At 45.6% G+C, this 19,531-nt stretch overlaps 3 protein-coding genes across 3 annotated transcripts; all 3 read right to left on the minus strand.

The window, feature by feature from the left end:
* Positions 1-1,465: 1,465 nt before the first annotated feature.
* On the minus strand, positions 1,466-7,461 carry KGD4 (alpha-ketoglutarate dehydrogenase subunit 4). The gene is made up of 4 exons (XM_065657738.1): positions 7,402-7,461; positions 6,862-6,925; positions 2,855-3,057; positions 1,466-1,566 (listed from the first exon to the last, which is right to left on the minus strand). Exons 1-4 carry the CDS (start codon positions 7,438-7,440, stop codon positions 1,549-1,551), a joined length of 324 nt encoding a protein of 107 aa, XP_065513810.1. The 5' UTR covers positions 7,441-7,461; the 3' UTR covers positions 1,466-1,548.
* A 312-nt stretch (positions 7,462-7,773) lies between these two features.
* CENPH (centromere protein H) lies at positions 7,774-15,105 on the minus strand. Its single transcript, XM_065657407.1, has 9 exons — positions 14,996-15,105; positions 14,841-14,896; positions 13,748-13,796; positions 13,249-13,323; positions 12,532-12,588; positions 11,610-11,673; positions 11,282-11,333; positions 10,109-10,272; positions 7,774-8,534 (listed from the first exon to the last, which is right to left on the minus strand). Exons 1-9 carry the CDS (start codon positions 15,100-15,102, stop codon positions 8,442-8,444), a joined length of 717 nt encoding a protein of 238 aa, XP_065513479.1. The 5' UTR covers positions 15,103-15,105; the 3' UTR covers positions 7,774-8,441.
* A 586-nt stretch (positions 15,106-15,691) lies between these two features.
* CCNB1 (cyclin B1) lies at positions 15,692-18,863 on the minus strand. Its single transcript, XM_065656893.1, has 7 exons — positions 18,633-18,863; positions 18,246-18,428; positions 17,728-17,886; positions 17,087-17,323; positions 16,509-16,646; positions 16,112-16,222; positions 15,692-15,850 (listed from the first exon to the last, which is right to left on the minus strand). Exons 1-7 carry the CDS (start codon positions 18,861-18,863, stop codon positions 15,743-15,745), a joined length of 1,167 nt encoding a protein of 388 aa, XP_065512965.1. The 3' UTR covers positions 15,692-15,742.
* Between the last annotated feature and the right edge of the window lie 668 nt (positions 18,864-19,531).

Raw genomic sequence — 19,531 nt, forward strand, 5'->3', positions numbered from 1 at the left:
AAGCTTCACATAAATTGGGGAATACCCTGTTGGAGAGCAGTGTAGGGGAAAGGGACCTGGGGGTCCTGCTGGACAGCAAGGTGACCATGAGCCAGCACTGTGCCCTTGTGGCCAGGAAGGCCAGTGGGACCTGGGGTGTATCAGAAGGGGGGTGGTTAGTAGGTCAAGAGAGGTTCTCCTCCCCCTCTACTCTGCCCTGGTGAGACCTCATCTGGAATATTGTGTCCAGTTCTGGGCCCCTCAGTTCTAGAAGGACAGGGAACTGCTGGAGAGAGTCCAGCGCAGGGCCACAAAGATGATTAAGGGAGTGGAGCATCTCCCTTATGAGGAAAGGCTGAGGGAGCTGGGTCTCTTTAGCTTGGAGAAGAGGAGACTGAGGGGTGACCTCATCAATGTTTATAAATATATAAAGGGTGGGTGTCAGAAGGATGGAGCCAGGCTCTTCTTGGTGACAACCAATGATAAGACAAGAGGCAATGGGTACAAACTGGAACACAGGAGGTTCCACTTTAATTTGAGAAGAAGCTTCTTCTCAGTGAGGGTGACGGACACTGGAACAGGCTGCCCAGGGAGGTTGTGGAGTCTCCTTCTCTGGAGACATTCAAACCCGCCTGGACACATTCCTGTGTAACCTCATCTGGGTGTTCCTGCTCCGGCGGGGGGATTGGACTGGATGATCTTTTGAGGTCCCTGACATTCTGTGATTCTATGAAATTATTTAACTAAATATGTGTTGAATAGAATGAATCACTTAGAATTATAGAGTCGTGTGAATTTTAATATACTGTCTGCCTTGCACTACTCGGCTGAATTTGCTGACATCTTAAGATGCATCTTGTAAAGTTCTGCTCATATTCGCCAAACTTTACTTAATGAAAACAAAGGCAGCTACAGATCATCATGGACTTAACTCTGTTAAATTGCACTTTTTGTTAAGTGACATAAACACTGCAGCAAGCAGGGGCCCAAATCACTCATCTGTGACACGTCACATACCTACGTGCTACCATTTTATTACAAATTAAGCCTTCAGATCAGGCGTATTGCGGACTCCTCACTGTAACTGGGCCCAAAGGGCTGCGTGCTGAAACAGTTAATTATTTAAACTATCCCAGAAGAAGCTGGTTTTATTTTGCTCCAGCTGCTGCGCAACAGCCCAGCTGAAGCTGTGTGACTGCTAAGAACAGCCACAAAGCCTCAATGACCTCTGAGAATGCCCAAAAAATCATGCCTGGTGAGACACCTGAATCTTTTTAAGCAGAAAAATAAAATGACTCAGTTATATTGTCAAGTTTGCAAATGGCTAATTGGAAAAATATTTTAATGGTGCGGACATCAAATATATTCAATTGCTTGTCGGCCATCAACAGAAAATCCTCCTCAATCACAATATAGTGTGATATAGTGTGTTGTGTCAACCTTCTCACCCTTCATATGGGTTTTTAGTAAAGCTATTAGTATACAATCATTTTTAATATTAAGGAAATGTCTTTATTGTGAATGCAATACTTCATTCTTCAACAGTGGCCAATGAACTATCTTCCATACTTATTCTGGACCTCCACGCTGTAAAAGAAAAGCAGACAATTAAAGATATTCCACTAAAAGAACAGGAAATGGAGATCCAATATTCTTTTGCGTTGTTATAGGCCAACAGACAGAGTTCTAGTTTTAATTTCTGGTTTATACATTGCTTTTTAATCTATATAAAAACAAGCACAGAGTGTCAAATATCAGCCTCTACAAGTAACAGCTCTTTTTTTTCAGGAGAGAATGCAAAAAGATCAACACATGCAATCTACAATTACAGCCGCTTCAAGCTCTCCCACTCCGAAGAAACCTGACTCTTACTCACTTTAGAAAGTCTGACAAAACACAGCAGTGGTAAACACAAGTTCTAGAATTATTTTCATGGCCCAAACTCCAAAGTGCAAAGTTAAAAACAAACCCAAGATGAGCCATTACAATCCTTATGAGAAATCAGAAATGTATTCCATTCATTATTTTCCCAACCAAATTATTTTACAACTTACCCCACTGTTTGAAAATTTACGCTAGAGGTCAAGAAGTGTATTACTATGGGAAATAACTCATTTTATTTCTATTATAATACCCTACCTACATACCAGCAGGAAAATTGATTTCCTCTACTAACATGATTACACTGTAAGTGTCCTTATCATTTAACAAAGCTATGCCAGCATCTTCTCATTTCAAACTCTTGCCTATCTCACAACTTCTTCAAATTTTGCGCATGCTCTTTTTTTAAGCCTCAGTGTTTACAACTAAGAACTGTTACAGTTCAAAAGCAGGTTTTTCTTGCCTTTCATGTACAACGCCACATTTGCAAATATTGCAGCAAATATTTCTATCAAGTTTAATAAAACATTTCCACTGCTACAAATACAAGAGTTACCTTACTAATAAATAACTTAGAAAAAACAGTTGGAGAAATATTTTGGACTTCAGTCACCTGGTAATAGCCTTCACTGGTCTAAGAGCAGCCTCCTGTGCTCCTGTCCAGCACATTCAAATTACACATTAAACAGCTGTTACAAAACAGGTAGTGGTTGTGATGAGTGTAGGCTATGACTATCGCTAGCTACGTGCATGTCTGTTTTAAGTCCGTATCTCTCCACTCATTGATACTGCAAGCTACTAATTAGTGAGAGTTGGGTATCTTCTGTATCAAGAATTTGTAGCTTGGGTATTGTGCATCAAAGCTATGAAAGCTGGGAGTGCACCCTTACCAAGAATTATATTGTAATACCAGATTTGAAACTTTGAAGAAGTTGTAGAAATAAGCTAAATGGTTGGTAAATACAGGCAATACACACCAATAAATGAAACTTACTTGAATAAGTTCAATCTCTTCATCTGACATAAGTTTCCTTCTGTATTTCTGAGGTAAGGTTCTTGTTAATTCAAAAGTGTCTGGTGTACCTTGTACTCTATTAACAGGCGAAATATTTTGAAAGGCCAGTGATCTGCCTCCTACAGACTCCTGTGCTGCTGAAGCATGGAGAGATGGCTCACTTACTTGTAGAGATTCCTGTACTGAAACCCAGATTGCAAAAAACATTTAAAGAAACATAACAAGACTGTAAAATTAATTAATAAGCAGCCAATAAAAGTTGCCAGTTATTGACAATTTCCTTAATTATAAAAAATACTTAAAAGAATTAAAGACACTCTACTTCTCACAGCCTGTTCTTATTGTTGTCAAATATGTCAAGAGCACAGTGTAAAAATTCTGACAGTAAAAGAAAGCATGTCTGACTGGCAGAAACACTGATGTATAAACAAGATAAACAGCATGTATCCTAACAAAGGCTTTTTCACTGGGAAGCCGTACTTACAGAAAAAGCATAAAGTATCATACACCTGTGTATGGAGGCAATTATTTAGAAAGATAAGTAAGATAAATAACTAAGATCCACTGAGACTATGCTTTTTGTTTACTGCGACTGTAAAGACAGACAGGTGAAAAGGAGTTAAGATGCTTACAGAAAGATAAAGCTCACAACTATGACATACCACAATGTGCAACGCAGTGTTGCAAAATTTTTAATATTACAAAATGGCATAATATAAAATTTTGTTAACGATGTGCAAGAATGACCACCAAATGTTGGGCATCAGCGACCAATGTTAATGAAATGCAGAGACCAAGGTGTGCGTGAAGTACTTCACAGGTGAGTGCCAGGAGCCAGGCTTAAGTGGTTTACGCTAGAGAAGGTGCCTTGAGCACAGCAGGACAGACAACAAAGGGGCAGTGCTGCCCAAGTCAGAATTCTGAACCTCAGGTGTGTCCCACCATGGCTGATTTTACAATGGAAATATGCAATTACCCCGCCAGGCAGGATGGAGTCTCACAGCAATGTGTTTACTTCACAAGCACTCTGATCTCTCTGTATAAGTTTACAACACCTGACAAAGCAGAATGCTTCCACAGGAAACCCTTCTCAGTGCTCCTGAAAAACAGGCACTACAAATGCAGCATCTAAACAGCTGGGATGGAGGGACTATATGATTATAAAATAACCAGCATCGAGACTGGATGAGTCAAAGCATGTGAGGAGCTTTGCCCGCTTACCTCCCTCTTACATCCAATAAGATCAGCGAGGACAAAGGAGAGGAGCCAGTTTTAGCCATAGTGAGTCTGAGTCAATGGCAGGATTGGGACATCAAACACCTGCAGCAATGTGATCAAACCACCGTTGGCAAAAAAGAAGGCACCACTGAGAGGCATATGCAGAGGTTCTCAGTCAGAAGACTGTATCCAAAAGTCCCAAGTTGATCAGGTGGTTCAGGAACGATGGAGAGTCCGAACCAGAGCAAGGAGGAAGAGACCCCATCAGAAGGAGCATGTTGCGAACAGGGGGCATGCCACTGAGCTGAAATTTTAAAATTTAAGAGCAGGAAACAAAGGGAACAGAAGATAAAACCAGAAGAAATAGTTGTTTGTCAACTTTCTGACAATACACAGGTGAAGGCTGTGCTGCTGTTCGGAGAGACCTGGGCAGGCTGGATGACTGGGCAAAGAAGAACCTGATGAAATTCAACAAGGGCAAGTGTAGGGTCCTGCACCTGAGGAGGAATAACCCCAGGCACCAGTACAGGTTAGGGGTGGACCTGCTGCAAAGCAGCTCTGCAGAGAAGGACTTAGGAGTTCTGGTCAACAACAGGTTGACCATGAGCCAACGATGCGCCCTTGTGGCCAAAAAGGCCAATGGTACCTGGGGTGCATTAGGAAGAGTGTGACCAGCAGGTCGAGGGAGGTTCTGCTCGCCCTCTACTCTGCCCTGGTGAGGCCACATCTGGAGTAATGTGTCCAGTTCTGGGCTCCCCAGTTTGAGAAGGACAAGGAGTTACTACAAGGAGTCCAGCGGTGGGCTACAGAGATGATGGGGGCCTAGAGCACCTTTCTTATGAGGAGAGACTGAGAGAGCTGAATCTGTTCAGCTGGAGAAAAGAAGGCGGAGCGGGGATCTCATCAATGTTTATAAATATCTCAAGGGTGGGTGTCAAGAGGATGGGACCAGACTCCTTTCAGTGGTACCCAGTGATGGGATGAGGAGCAACGGGCACAGACTGAAGCACAGGAGGTTCCATTGAATATGAGGAAAAACTTCTTGGAGGGTGCCAGAGCCCTGGAACAGGCTGTCCAGAGAGGCTGTGGAGTCTCCTTCTCTGGAGACATTCAAGACCCACCTGGACACATTCCTGTGCAATCTGCTCTAGATGAACCTGCTTTAGCAGGTGGGTTGGACTGGATGATCTCCAGAGGTTCCTTCAAACCCCAACCATTCTGTGACTCTGTGAAATAGTTTTGGCAGGTAATGATTACAAAGTATTTTTGTTTTGAAAAATAACACACCTTATATATGAAAAAACAAGAAACGGTTTCTACAAGCTTGTTTCACACACCACAAAAATTTGTAGGGTTTTGCCAAGGACTTTCCTCTATTGTATATTTCAAAGTCTGAAGTGTACTTGGAAGAGATGTATTAGCCAATTAAAAACATCAGAAGTCAAGACTCAAATGTACCAGACTTAATACTGACGTTGCTTTAGCTCAGATACAGTCTCTACTACATTTTTCCCTTCCCTGTTTGAGACCATCATGTTGCAGTAGTAATATGGTAAAAGAATTTGGCTGGCCTTTCAAGCACTCATGTCCCTAAAGTTTAGTCTTAGATCTGCAGAGTTGTGTTTAGCTACACAGAAGCAACAGTCTGCTACAGTGAAATGCGGTTAGTGCTACAGCATTCAAGCATGATGAGGCAGATTGCAATTTACTAATGAGACGACAGAACCTGGTTAAGCTAGAAAAGTCTAACATACTTAAAAGATACAGTCACAAAAAATCTTCTGATGCAGAGATGACAAGAGGTAACAAAATTTTAAGCCTTTGAAAAAATAGTTCACTGGCATAAGAGGTGGTGCATTTGGCTGAACTGTGTACAACATACAGAATTCTGATAGAAAGTCATAGCAAGAAGTAGTTCCTGAGGAGTCTGCAGAGAAGTCGGATGTGGCACTTACATGCACTGTAGATACTCTGTAATGTTAATGGATAAAGTAAACTTAAAGCTAAATCACAAATATGATAATGCTGTGGCAAATAACATGGTACGGTATCATTTCTAAAAAGGTCAGAATAACATAACAGAGCTTCCTAAGACATCTCCTACTTTAGTATCAAAGGCTTTGTTGACTCAAAAGGAATATTAAAACAACACATCACTCATATAACTCTGATGTCTAAATGGAATGGTATTTGGAATCCTGTATCAACACAGCTATAGGCATAAAAAATTAATGTCAAACATTTCAATGAAATTAGTTTTTCTCAGTGTTACTTAGTAGCACAAGGAAAGACTTCTTAAAATATACAGTGGAACGGCTCTCCCAGCTATAATCAAGGCTTTAAATATGGCAGACATCACACACTTCAAATAAGACAAGAAAAGATGAGGGAAATGCAACATCATTTCTGCAAGTATCACTGAGTACCTAAAACTACTTCAAATTGGCTTAGACAGACTCATTTCAGGCAAATATTAGTATTGGGAGAAATGAGGCTTTTTACGTAAGTAGAAAAACAACACTGGAAATCTTTGGGGATCTCCCTTGACCAAGAAATAAAGACATCTGTGTATTACTTGTGATCCCACAGTTGTACAGAGCTTGAAAAGGCAGAGTTGCCTTCAAACTACGCAACCATGCTGCAGAAAGTCTGCTCAAAATCAGTTGAGACATATAGTTGAAGCAGGAAAATTGTGTGCTAGTTCTTATATAAAATAGTTAAAGCAAAGAAAGTTGGTGCAACTTGTATCTAGAGATTACATAACTTACTTTTCGGTCTGGGACTACTTTTTCTGTCCGGGAACTTAATTAACGGAGTATGCGGCTTGACTGCCTAGAACAGGGCAAGGTAGCAGAGAAACGGAGAGTAAAATGCATTTCTAGGCACATATTAACTTCACAGTAACAAAATGGAACATACAGTGCATGAAACAACCACAAACAACTATGAATTGTAAAGCTTAGTAGTCGAAGGCACAGAGCTTATTTTTGAAAGGAGCCTTTCGAAGAAGACTCCCCGCCTCACTTTCACCTTGAAGAGGGATGTCTTGGAAAGGAGCTGCCGGCCAGCGCCCTCCCCTCTGCTGCCCTGCAGCACCATCGGTAGCACAAGCACCGGGCACCGGCATCAAATGACCGGCGACACCGGCCGGGCCCTCCCCCGCGCCAAGGACACCGGCCTCTCCGGCGGCCCCTCAGGGCCCAGCCACGCCGGGCTCCGGCGGCCGCCCGCCGGGCAAGGCCCTCCGCCCGAGCCGGGCTCCCAGCCCCGGCCGCGCCCTCCCGCCGCCCCGGGCCGCCCGCCGTTACCTGCACGACCCTGGCGGCTGCCGCCATCTTGCTGCCCATGGTGCCCCCGGCCCCGCCCCCTCCCCCCTCCCGGCCCCGCCCCCTCCCCCCTCCCGGCCCCGCCCCCTCCCCCCTCCCGGCCCCGCCCCCTCCCCCCTCCCGGCCCCGCCCCCTCCCCCCTCCCGGCCCCGCCCCCTCCCCCCTCCCGGCCCCGCCCCCTCCCCCCTCCCGGCCCCGCCCCCTCCCCCCTCCCGGCCCCGCCCCCTCCCCCCTCCCGGCCCCGCCCCCTCCCCCCTCCCGGCCCCGCCCCCTCCTGCCAAAAGAACAACACAGCAGGGCCTGGGAAAAGTCAGGAAACGTTTTATTTCTATTGCAGTAAAACACGCCCTTTAAAGTGACAATATTTTAACAATTTTAACAGCTTGGTAAATTTTCTTCAAACACAAAGCAGAAATGCAAGTGTCAGTTAAAAAATATATTTAAAAGTACTGCTTATCTGCATAGGTGAGAGCATGGAGCCACCGCTTCCATCGTACCCGAGCTTTCCCTTGGGTTTTGCTACAGGGGTGGGATCCACGGGTTGCATCTACTGCTGGATCCTCTGCTTAACTAAGCCCTCTACAGCACAATCACAAGTGGCTGTTACAATTAAAAGCTTTTTGGTCTAAGATTATACATAAGGCTTTAAAAAGAATAAAAACCAAACAGGTTGAGCTTTCCCCATGGGCAGAGCAGTGTCACGCATCCTGTCTGAGCTCCACTGGTGCCCAGGGGAAGAGGACAGAAATAGCAGAGCCTTGTGTAAGCCCACTGTTACATAAAAGCTTTAACGATAGAGATTACTCTTCTTTCTTGTGGAAAAGATATCAATTATTATTCTTTCAGGACAGCTATGAAGTACTCTTCAGCTAACTTCATCAGCTATGCTACCTGTTCAAACATTTGTTGTGTACCACGAATTAAATTTCACTTCAACGAGTTGCGTGGACACGTTCTGAGTCTCTAGAGGGAACAACATTGATTACATACACTGTATAAAATTAAACGCAATTTCTCCTTCCTCACATAGAACAGACATTTTTTTCAAGCTGTAGAACAATGGCCTTCAAAGATGGATCTTTTGCCCAGTTAACTCTGCTTCCAATTAGGATATTCTATAAGAAAGAAAGATAGATTGTTGGTTACAAAAAGCCTTTGAAGAGGATTATTCCTGGTAAAATATCTCAAAAGCTGTCTGGTTTTTAACTTTTAATTTGGAAGCTCTTGAAATTCACAGCAGGGTTTGAAGTAGGAAGGATGGGGGAGGGGGGAGAGAAAGGCAAGTATTGTTTCAGATCCTACTGTCAATATATAAAGAAAAAAAAAAAGCAGTGCTTTGAATATCCTAAAGGTGCTTGCACACCGTGTCTATTTGAAACATAAGAATTTAGAGGATGTGGTTTTCTTCTCTGTGTTGTTGTTGGGGTTTTTTCTGTTGGTTGGTTTTTAAACACATGAAATAAAGTTTGCCTTAGACACAAGATAACACAGTTAACATTCTCACCCTGCCATTCTGGATTGAAAATGGGAATTATTAATATTAACCGAAGAAGATAAGATTTCAGGAATGCAAAATCAGGAGACAATTCTAGGAATCTAATCTAAAACCCACTAAAATGTTTAATCTCTTGTTCTCAATTTGAGATATAGCCTTGTTATAAATGCATACTAGTAGTTAACATAGCATGCAATACAAAAACATGTGGCTCTCTTCCTGTCCTCTAAATTCCTCTGATCATCCAAATTCACAGCATGGTTATATCTTGTCTTCTACCTGAAGCCCTCCAATATATTGTATTTTTCCTTAGTCTACATTTTTGAAACAAACTTTGTGCATCTTAACTGGGATTTCATAACCCGTCTGCAGATACACTCAAGTGCACTGCAGCTGGGTCTGTTCACCATGCTTCCCATCTGAGTACTGAAGTCAGGGCTGTGTGGGGCAAGGCGACGGAAGGCAGGACAAGCCGCACAGCCAGAGGCAGAGCACCAGCACCAGGCTGGGCATGCTGGGCCTCTCTGAGCACAAGATGCTGCAGGAGGCCCCTCCAGCCCATCGCAAATTGCGAGGTTTTCTTCCTCACTCTGTGTGACTGCACACTCCAGCCCACTGCACCAATACGGACCAGTCAGCAGCATCTGATATGTGGGTAACCAAAAGGGTGAAGGCTACACCGCTGAAAGTATTTGGAGAGTGGCTGTGTCCGCAGGCCAAGGCTTGCACAAGGTTGCAGTGGGCAACACCAGCAGAGAAGCACATGTGGTCAAGGGGCAGACTGAGGAACAGCCATCTGGCTCACTGGTATCATGGGATTAAAATCTACTTATTTTTCCTAACCATGAGATGGGGGAACCATTTTGGGGGGGTGTAGAGGTGACTCTCAGTGTAAGGACATACAGCCACTGCTACTTTTCTACCTTTAAGGTAACAAAGGAATAAAGACAGATTGATAGACTGTCTCTAAACTTTGTAAACAATTATTCCAAAGAAATTTGTGACAATTTCATGCTTTCAGCCTTTAAAGCAATAAAGTTTTCTTTTCACACAGCAGTTTTTCCATTACCATTCTTACTTTAGGGTTTTAGAAAACACAATTATGTTTGAAGTCACATTTACCATACACTACGTTATCTTCACTATAATGCAAAACTGCAAACTTGCTCCTGAAATTCAGCTACAACACATTACCTGGAAGACATTTTGAAGTACTGTAATCCTCTGTCTTTCTTTCTGTATGTTATGATGCATTGTCTCCAGCATTTTGCTCACTTTCACATGTCCTTGTTTCTCCTTTATTTTTTTTAACATGGTATGAATTTGCAGTATTTTCTGTTCTCCGCTTTTTTTCAGTGCTGTTCCATTATTAGGAAAAGTGTTATGAAGTAGTTAGATGAGCAGTAGAACTAAATATATGCTTTTTTCCTCAAAGACATCTTCCACTTCCACTGCAATAACCCTAACTTCACATTCCATCCCTTCCCTCCAACACTTTTCAAGATATTCCTTTCACACAAGAGGCAAAACATGCTGTGGTGACCTGGTATCCAAGTACATCAATTGGTTCCCTGGCTGCTAGCAAACCAGAAAGTACTTTGTATGGGTCTGCATTTCCATCAGTTATGGACTGCAATTTGAACATCTGTCCTACACCCCATCTTTGGTTGTCATAGCTTTTAAGGTCAAGGGTGTTTAAGACCCTTGCCCCTTTTTCAAATTTGATCAAAACCAAATTCCAAAGTTGTACAAGGAACTTATGGATGACAGCAGTGAACAGTACTGGTTTTTTATAGGAAACCAGGTTGAAAACTAGAGTGAATAAAACCAGTTAGGGACAGTTCATGCAGCATTCCTTTATATATTTCCAAAGATATTAGGGATGTTCATTTTTCCTATGAAAATGACTTCACATCTAAATTTGACCCACTCTAATAAGCCTACTGAATACCAACATACATGCCAATAAGAGAGTTTTTTGTAAGCAAATCCCATCCCGTATTCTGCAAATGTTTCATAAAGGTGCAGTCTGACCAAAAAAACCCCAAAACTTTAGGTGTTGTAGGACTGATTTAAATTACTAAATAATGTGTAGTTTTCTGGGGAGTTTACACTAAATAATAGAATGCTACCACGTTCTTTTTGAGTGTCTCCTTGCATCTCTCATTCTAACACATCGGTCTCATGCTCAAGTAGACAACGCACCATCTTATTTCTAGAGTACTTCCTACTCTTTTCAGAAGTTTTATAACTATGTTGAGTTTCTCAGTTACTTCAGATGTAAATTAATATTGCCACAAGAAGAACTTTAAAATGCGAACCGTACATTCAAATGTAAAAAAAAGTCAATAAAGCTAACACACTTACAGAGTCTTTTCCTTTTAATGTCAATCAACTTACGTTCCTTCTCACGTGCTTGCTGAAAGAAAAAAAGTATTTCCTAGACTCTTGGCTCAAAAAAATATGGAAAGATGCTAATTCAATCCACAAAGCAGTTAAGGACAGCTAACTTTTTTACATGCTGGCTTTAAGTAATCATTTCAGTAGCTTTAACATCAGCAGAAACTGCACCCTTTGGGCCATGTATTTAGCTTCAAATGACTCATGCAACCCTGCCACTTTCAAGTTGTGCTCCTGGCCCTGCTGAGGTTGGCAGACCCGCGCAACTGCAAGAGAAACTAAAACTGACACTTACCTGCTGATATTCAATTACTGTCCTGCTGAGCATTGTTATGTGTTTCATACTTCCTATGATCAGTCTAAGGAAGGAAACACACGTTACTATGAGTCAACAGCATAAATGTTTTAATCAAGTTATAGGGATTAAACAAAAAAATCTCCATTTCCCCTAACACCAAAATAAAACATACTTTTAAAAAAATTTATTTGTACAAACTGCACCCTTTCTTTATTACAGTTATATTAAGTATTGTTGTAGGGGCCAAATATTATCCTTATTCCCCTCTCGGTTTCTCTAATGTTTCAGTTAAGTGTGTCTAACATTTAAGATCACAGAGCTTGGAAGGCATCGGGGAAGCATAGCTACCTGAGAATGGCTAAGAATTGAAGCTCCTGAATTCCAGCGTGTGGCAGGGACATCATGAAGATGCAATGTTTTTAGCTGTGTTTCTGACAGAAATTAAATTTCTCATATTACACTTCGTAAGTGTGCACCAATTAATATTGGGCAGGAAATTAAAGCTAATTTTAAATATGTCTGAAATTTTCAGTTCTTTTTCAAAGACTTTAAACTTCTACATGATTAATTAATGAAGGCAGCAGAAGCAAGGCTCTGTTACAAGTCCAATTACATGCTCAGCTATTTTAAGTTCAGGGTTACTCGTGCATTATTAAAGACAAAAAACTCTTAACTACGAACAGTTCTCACTAGTGAATCAAAAATTATGATCTCTGGAATCGAAGGCTGGTTAATTCAGAGCCCAAGCGTAAAATGCACTCTGAGCATAAGAGGTCTGAGCATGCTGATTCTAGCCAGAAGGTAGACTGTATATCATTCAGTCAAAACTAGAAAAGTTGCTTTTAAAAAAGGTACAATAATGTAATGTAGAAACGTGTCACATTCCTTTCAAGCCGTCCTTTCCCCAAGAATACCTTACCGTGACTCGTTATCATGTTGCTTCACTTTGTTTTTCAGCTGAAACCCAAGCTGCATCCTGCATAGTGTGGGGAAGAAACTTAATTGATGAGAACTGATAAGAAACTGAGAGAAGTAGATTTAGAAAAGTAAGAAAAGAGATATTTCCAAGGTTCCATTTAAGTCCACTTTCGCAGAGAAATTATATACATAAAATACTCAGTACCTTTTAAATATCACATTTCGTAAATAATGGGGCTTAACCCTCAGGACAAGAAAGGCATTATTGATGATTATTTGTGAGAGTGACAACTCCTTTCTCTCTTGCCACACACACACTCAGACACCATTAATCCCACAGGGTGCAGAAGGCAAGCTGGGCAAAGATGGGACTTCAACTGAAGAGTCATGTAACACAGGAGATGTATAACATCTATCAACTCTACCTTTTCACACACATTTGTAAAACACTGCCAAGAAATACATTTACGGATGTAAATAGTCATATTTTCACAATTTTGCAGGAACCCTTGTGTTTACACATTTTAACTTCTAATTTTTGTTGTTGTTGTTCCCTATGGTATCTCCATCTGCATTGCTACTAGTTCAAATGTCTTATGTTTGTAACACACAAAATATCACTGTGAAATCCTGTCTTAATCATCATTATGTATATGTGCAGGTATGTGTCCACAGAAACAAACAGTAAACCTCCAAATAAACAAGAAGAAAATTCTACCTTTGCAAGGCTAATGTCTTGTTCTGGAAAGTAAGCTTTAATTCCTCCATAACTCTTTCCAAATCATCTGTGGCACTGAAGGAAAAAACAAAAACACACACAACCCCAAACAATGTGAAGGTAACAAAAAAATGTAAAAACAATGTTGTGTTTTTAACTTGCTCTTTATGTGTCTACAGTAATAATTTTTCCTGTAAACCACAAATTAAGGCCAGGAATATTTTAACACGTGGAACTATATTAGTGAATTCTAGCCGTCACAAGGACTGCAAATTTTGAAGCCACATCAGATACTGAGCTACATTAGAATGAGTAAAATATTTCTTCCCTATATTTTCTCTTGATTTTCTTTATTTTCACCAGACTCCTACAAAGTACTAATAGTCAATCCAGAGATTTACTAAGGAGTGACTAGAAGAGAACGTTCAAGCTCAGTTCTTAACCCTTCACCTCTTTGTTTAAAAATACATCAAAAGTTTGAAGTTATATAATGACATACCCCTTGGAAAACTGTTCATCAATGACATGATCAAGGCAAGATGTTTGATCTGCAAAGAAAGAATGTCACTAAAAAAAAAAGGCACAAGAGACTTTTAAATACAATCTACAGAGTACAAAGGATAAGCAGTTTAATGGCTATACTAACAAGGTCTTTGTATTCCTACAGCCACACCTTATCTCTTCCACTGTTAGTGAGACTACACTATCAATCAGTTGTATTGGAGAAATAATTAGACATTAAAATATTTCAGTTTAGCGGTTTTTCAACATGCCAGAGCTGGCTCGCACCATTGCTCTGTACATTCTGCTGGCTGGTTTGGTGCAAGAGGACACAGGTAACGGAGACACAACGGGAACAAGAAGAAACCCCTTAAGTCAGTATTGCTGCCAAACGCTTTGGCAGGCATCTGGTGAGACTTCATCTCCCGTAGTCAGGCCCCTGAAAACCACCATCGCGCGTCAGACAGGTCTGACCCGGACCCCGGGCAGGGGTCTGACCCAGATCCAGGCGGGTGAAGTAAGGGAGGCAGGGTCCGATCCGAACCGCAGGCCGGGGGAGGGCGGCGGGGTCTGAACGGGACCGCAGGCCGGGGGAGGGCGGCGGGGTCCGAACGGGACCCCAGGCCGGGGGAGGGCGGCGGGGTCCGAACGGGACCCCAGGCCGGGGGAGGGCGGCGGGGTCCGAACGGGACCGCAGGCCGGGGGAGGGCGGCGGGGTCCGAACGGGACCGCAGGCCGGGGGAGGGCGGCGGGGTCAGACCCGGACCCCAGGCCGGGGGAGGGCGGCGGGGTCCGAACGGGACCGCAGGCCGGGGGAGGGCGGCGGGGTCCGAACGGGACCGCAGGCCGGGGGAGGGCGGCGGGGTCTGAACGGGACCCCAGGCCGGGGGGAGGGCGGCGGGGTCCGAACGGGACCCCAGGCCGGGGGAGGGCGGCGGCACCGGCCGCGTGGCGGTTCCGTCAGCGTTCAAAGGCGTCTCGAGGCACGTCTGGAAAGCGCAGCGAGGTGCTCGGCCGAGAAAAACACTTCCCAGCCTTTGCTACCGCAACATGGCACTAGGAGGAGGGAGTCAGAGCAGGGAGCGGCCTACCGGTCTGAATCGCGGCGCTGCAGTCCTGGAGCTGCTGCCTCATCCGGTCCCTCAGCCTGGGCACAAGCAAAGCGACAGCGCTCGGTCACGGCGACAACGCCCCTCATGCCACCCCGGCCTGCCCGCGGCCGCCGCCCCCCCGCCCCAGCACTGACCGGAGCAGCATGCAGACATCCACCGCCTTCCGCACCTGGGCGACCGGGCGGCTCTCGGGGCCCGGGCCGCCCTTGGCCGCCGCCGCCCGCCGCCGCCGCGTCTCCATGGCCGCCCGTTCAAACCTCGCGCGCGCGCCGCTCGGCAGCGCGGCCGGCGATTGCTTCTGGCTGTTGCCCGCGCGTCGCCGGCCAATCCCGGGCTTCTCCTGCTGTATCGGCGTTTCGGCGCTCGGCCGGCAGGCCGCACAGGGGCGGTCGCCAGTCGCCTTCCCTGCCCCTCCCAGGGAAAAAACCCTCCACCTGCGGTCAGCACAGGAGGGAAACGAGACAGCCCCTTCTCACTGGTATTTTTCAGGTAAATAAGGGAAGCAGGGTTAAGTATTTGTAACAAAGACCAAAAAAAAAAAAAAAAAAAAAAAAGCGGGCAGAGTGGTAGGCAAAGAACAGTTTTAAATTCTAGGTGAAAGCAGATACAGCTCCCTGACCAGTGTTCCCCTGGAGAAAAGCTGATAGTCGTTAGATAGGTTATTAGCAAAAGTACGCTACATTAAATAAATAGGCAATGGGGCTGGTCTGGCACTGCTGTCCGTGCCACAGCGCCAGCAGGGCCTGTGCCACCTCTCACAGCTTCCACAGACAACAGTTGAAGGTAAAGCAACTTTATTTTTAAAAACACACAAATAAATTACATTATATACACACGCAAGCAGAATCTTGGGACTATCTGCCCCTGAGTTCACAGAGGAGTTATTCTTGCAGCAGAGGTTGGGCTAGTTGCTGTATGAGAGAAGACTTCAGCTGCTCAGAGCTACTTATCTCAATGTTTTTGCTCGTGGAGTATTTTTTCTTGATTTCCTGCAGAAAGAGAAGTTTAAACTGTTCATAAACTTACACTATCCCAGCTCACCTGAGGCTTGGTGGTCAAGCCAAGCCCATCCTAACACACAAGACCAGTTCATAGCTGGCTCATGCCACTTTGGCAAGCTAGAGAGCTTCAGCTGCCATGAGCAGGTCTGATCCAAGTTTGACAGCAGTGTCTCAGCTAAGGCAGCTTCAGAGCACCAGTTATTGACACTTAACCACATATATTCCCTGCCTGCACCATGAGATTCTTACCATATGCTGGGTAATGCCCTCATTCACAAGAATTACATTCTTTGCTATGTGCTGCATAACTGGGAGAAGGTCTGTTTCTGTGTAAAACATGTGGTATTGCAGAGTTGGTGTCTGAAAGGAAAAGTAGTAATTAGACAAGCTCACTAGAACAATCTGAATACACTGTGTTCTTTGTCTTCTGTTGGCCTTGGGCAGTTGTAGTCTCCTGTTTCACAGGGAAGGGTTAACAGTTACTGCCCAACTTCTGTCCCTTGTAACAGACCATGGGGAGACAAGAACATGCTGAGATACCACAAGGGAAGCAGAAGGCATGTGCATGGCCCAGAGCAGCCTTTTAAGCTGGTGCACAGGCACACAGAGTCCAAAACTAAGAGGTGGTCTGGCAAGTATAACTTACCCACTCGTGTCCTTTGAGTTTCAGAGACAAACAAGAAGCAGCCGCTGCAATCTTGGATGGAGGGAAGTGAACCATGTCATAGTCCACAATGGACAACTCCATCAAGTATTTGGCCAGAACGTGCTGTTCAAAGTCAACCTGCAGTAAATCACAGCAGAGCATTGGCTATGTCTGAGGCATGAGCATCCTGTCAAAGCCTTCATTTAGTCAAGCAGGAAGAAATACTTCCTTAGCAAACAAGCACTTTCAGGCCTATAGGCTTGAAATTCAAGTGGCTTTAATCACAGAGCGGTTCTGAGCTGTATTAGGCTGCGCACAGTCTAGGACCACTCCCTTTCAATGGCAATCTAGCAGTGACCTGCAGTACCAGGCAGGTTAACTCTGGTTTTGGGTGGGTTAGGCTTATGTGACTGAAGGCAGGCAAACAAGACCTGTTTCTACATGGGAGAGGTCTCAGCCAGGCACAGGTGCTAAACTGCTGCAGTACTACCAAGTTTAGAACCATTTTAACAAGCTCACACAGTCAGGCATTGTATTTTCCAGATGCTGCTGAAAGTGACATCTGCTCTCAGCATTACCTCTGCAATCATTGAAGCCCTCCTAAGGAAGTGCGGAGGGAGGGGGCAACCCAGACAGAAGCCCAGGGCTTGCAGGATCTTCATCTCCATCTGGCAGATTTGGCGGCTTGTGTAACTGTAATTAGTTATATAGGCGAAGTCTTCAACAGTTGGGCTCAGCATCTCTTCATATTTGCTGGCAATAAACATAGCTGTGACACCAACCAGCTGTAATGTCCTCTTGGGAACAGCATTGTCCTGTAGTAAGGAAGAGATTTATTTATTTAGAGATTTATCTGAATGACTTGGCTCAGGACACAGCGTTTCAAAGTAGCCAATGTAAGGTTTTTTATATGGCAGGATGTACTGGCATGTACAGAATAACTGTACACCATCTGTTAACCTCTGTTGGGATGTGTGAGGTTATTAGAAGGCTTTGAGACCAAATCGGGGAGAGGAGTCAGCAGTTTTGATATATCAAGTCACCGTTCATGGCTGAGAGGGCTACGTGGTACATACTATTCAACATCAAATGCCCTTTGTTGGTCAGCTATATTTTGTTAAGGGTAATGTGTCTAACTATGTGTGATGTTACTGATCAGTGCTCACTGTACTTTAGCTTAGTGGAAAAGTGTTACTGATGCTGGGCAAGAGACACTCACCTGGATGAAGCGATCAATGATAGCAACTGTCATGTACAACGTCTCCTGATGGAGTCTGAATTTTATTTGCACTCGCACAAGCCAATCTATAAGCATGGCACGCATGTTCCCAGTGATTTTCTGGCCATCCAGGTATTTGGGTCTGACAGATTGACTTTCCTGTGTGGAAGGAATAGTGTCAATAGATGTAGCCACTTAGCTGAAGCATTTGCAGTGCCCAGCCTCAGGTGCATGTAAAGGCTTGTCAAAGAGTTCAGCACCAGCATAACCCATAGGTGTAAGCCACAGGGCACAAGGCTTCTTTGTCCACTAGAGATGGGCTAGAATGAGCATGGCACTAGTACTACTGGTTGATTGGTCTAATGACCAGCATCTGCTTATCAGCTCAGTTTAATCTTGTCTTTTAAGTGAAGGAAAATGAATAGGTGAAAGTGGATAGCAGGTCCAAGGCATACGTATAATAACAGGTTCACTGTGTCAGCAGGTGCCACTTACAGTTATGACACACTACCACCAACCTCAAGGCCTCTCAGATACTTGTAGATGTCACTCGCATAGCTGCTGCAGAAGTTTGGGTCAGTGTTGGTTTTCCCATTGACATCTTTGATATCAAGCAAGACATCAGAAAAAGCCTGATACAGCACGTCATCTGATGGGGCACATCCAGATGTCTCCACAGGGGCTGAAGACTGAGGCTCCAACTACAAGAAAATTTGGGATCAGTGTGGGCAGCACTCCCCCTCACAGCCCAGTGGGGGCCAAGTCAAGGCTCCCGTGGGGCAAGCTGCACCCAGCAACCCTGCAGCACGGGTTTCAGGGCACGGAGTGAAGCTGTGTCCCCCGCAGGGGCAGTGCAGACCAGGGCAGGGGGGGCATACAGCCGCAGGGAGGCTGCGGTCCGGTACCTGTGTGGGGTCGGGCCGGGACCGTGTCTCTGGGGCTGGCGACAGCGCCTTCTTAGCAGCTGCCTCCTGCGTCGTCTTCTCCGGCGCCCTGGCGAGCACGGCTCTGGTGCCCGGCTGCTGCCCGCAGGCACCCGCCGCCTTCGCCGCCGCCTTCTTGACGCCAGACCGTGTCCTCGGCTCAGCGACGCGGTTGCCGATGTCCACCAGGGCGGTGCGGGGCCGCAGCTCCATCTTGCCCACCGCCGGCCGGCTGCTGGCCGCGGGCAGCCGGCGGCTGCTGGCCGTCGCATGGCTCTGCCGCGGGGAGAGGGGCGGGCGGTCAGCGGCACCGCAGGCTGCACCCCAGCAGCCCGAACGCTGCGGGGGAGGTCGCACGGCTGCACCCCCGAGACCTGGGAGCCGGCGGAGGGGACCCGGGGAAAGGCTGGGTGCACCGCCACCCCGCCACCCGAAACCGGAGGGAGGGTTGCACAGCTACACCCCCCCGACGCTGGAGGGTCACGGGTGCGGACCTGGCGGGTTGCACACTTGAGGACTGAGGGAAGTCGGGGAGCCGAGGGTCTACCCCAGGAGAACGTGCACACACGCCACCGCCCTCCCCCGCAAGAAGAAACGGAGTGAAAGAACCGCGCAGGGCCGCCCTGCCGCACGCCGCTGCCCGCGGAGCGGGAGCGTTTCGGGACGGAGGGGAAGGAGGGCGCAGGACGCGGCCACCTTGCCTCTCTGCCCCGGCTCCTCAGCTTCGGGCGAACAGCGAACCCGCCACCCGCGGCTCTCCCGCACCTACCTTGGCAACCACGAGCGCCATCACACAGCAGTGCGGGCTCTGCCCGACCGCCTCGGCTTTAAAGCGCCCAGCGCCTGCCGCTCATTGGCTGCCGGCGGCCCCGCCTAATGCA

This window comes from Caloenas nicobarica, chromosome Z (genome assembly GCF_036013445.1).
Source record: "Caloenas nicobarica isolate bCalNic1 chromosome Z, bCalNic1.hap1, whole genome shotgun sequence".
NCBI lineage: Eukaryota > Metazoa > Chordata > Aves > Columbiformes > Columbidae > Caloenas > Caloenas nicobarica.

Excerpts from the sequence above, each read along its gene's own strand:
- KGD4 (XM_065657738.1), bottom strand. The coding sequence starts at position 7,440 with ATGGGCAGCAAGATGGCGGCAGCCGCCAGGGTCGTGCAG. Across the intron at positions 6,926-7,401 it reads CAGCCGCCAGGGTCGTGCAG|GCAGTCAAGCCGCATACTCC; the intron begins GTAACGGCGGGC and ends GCCCTGTTCTAG. Across the intron at positions 3,058-6,861 it reads AAGTAGTCCCAGACCGAAAA|TACAGGAATCTCTACAAGTA; the intron begins GTAAGTTATGTA and ends TCTGGGTTTCAG.
- CENPH (XM_065657407.1), bottom strand. The coding sequence starts at position 15,102 with ATGGAGACGCGGCGGCGGCGGGCGGCGGCGGCCAAGGGCGGCCCGGGC. Across the intron at positions 14,897-14,995 it reads GATGTCTGCATGCTGCTCCG|GCTGAGGGACCGGATGAGGC; the intron begins GTCAGTGCTGGG and ends GCTTGTGCCCAG. Across the intron at positions 13,797-14,840 it reads CAGCGCCGCGATTCAGACCG|ATCAAACATCTTGCCTTGAT; the intron begins GTAGGCCGCTCC and ends CTTTCTTTGCAG.
- CCNB1 (XM_065656893.1), bottom strand. The coding sequence starts at position 18,863 with ATGGAGCTGCGGCCCCGCACCGCCCTGGTGGACATCGGCAACCGCGTC. Across the intron at positions 18,429-18,632 it reads CCCGGCCCGACCCCACACAG|TTGGAGCCTCAGTCTTCAGC; the intron begins GTACCGGACCGC and ends ATTTTCTTGTAG. Across the intron at positions 16,223-16,508 it reads AACTCAAAGGACACGAGTGG|ACACCAACTCTGCAATACCA; the intron begins GTAAGTTATACT and ends TTTTCCTTTCAG.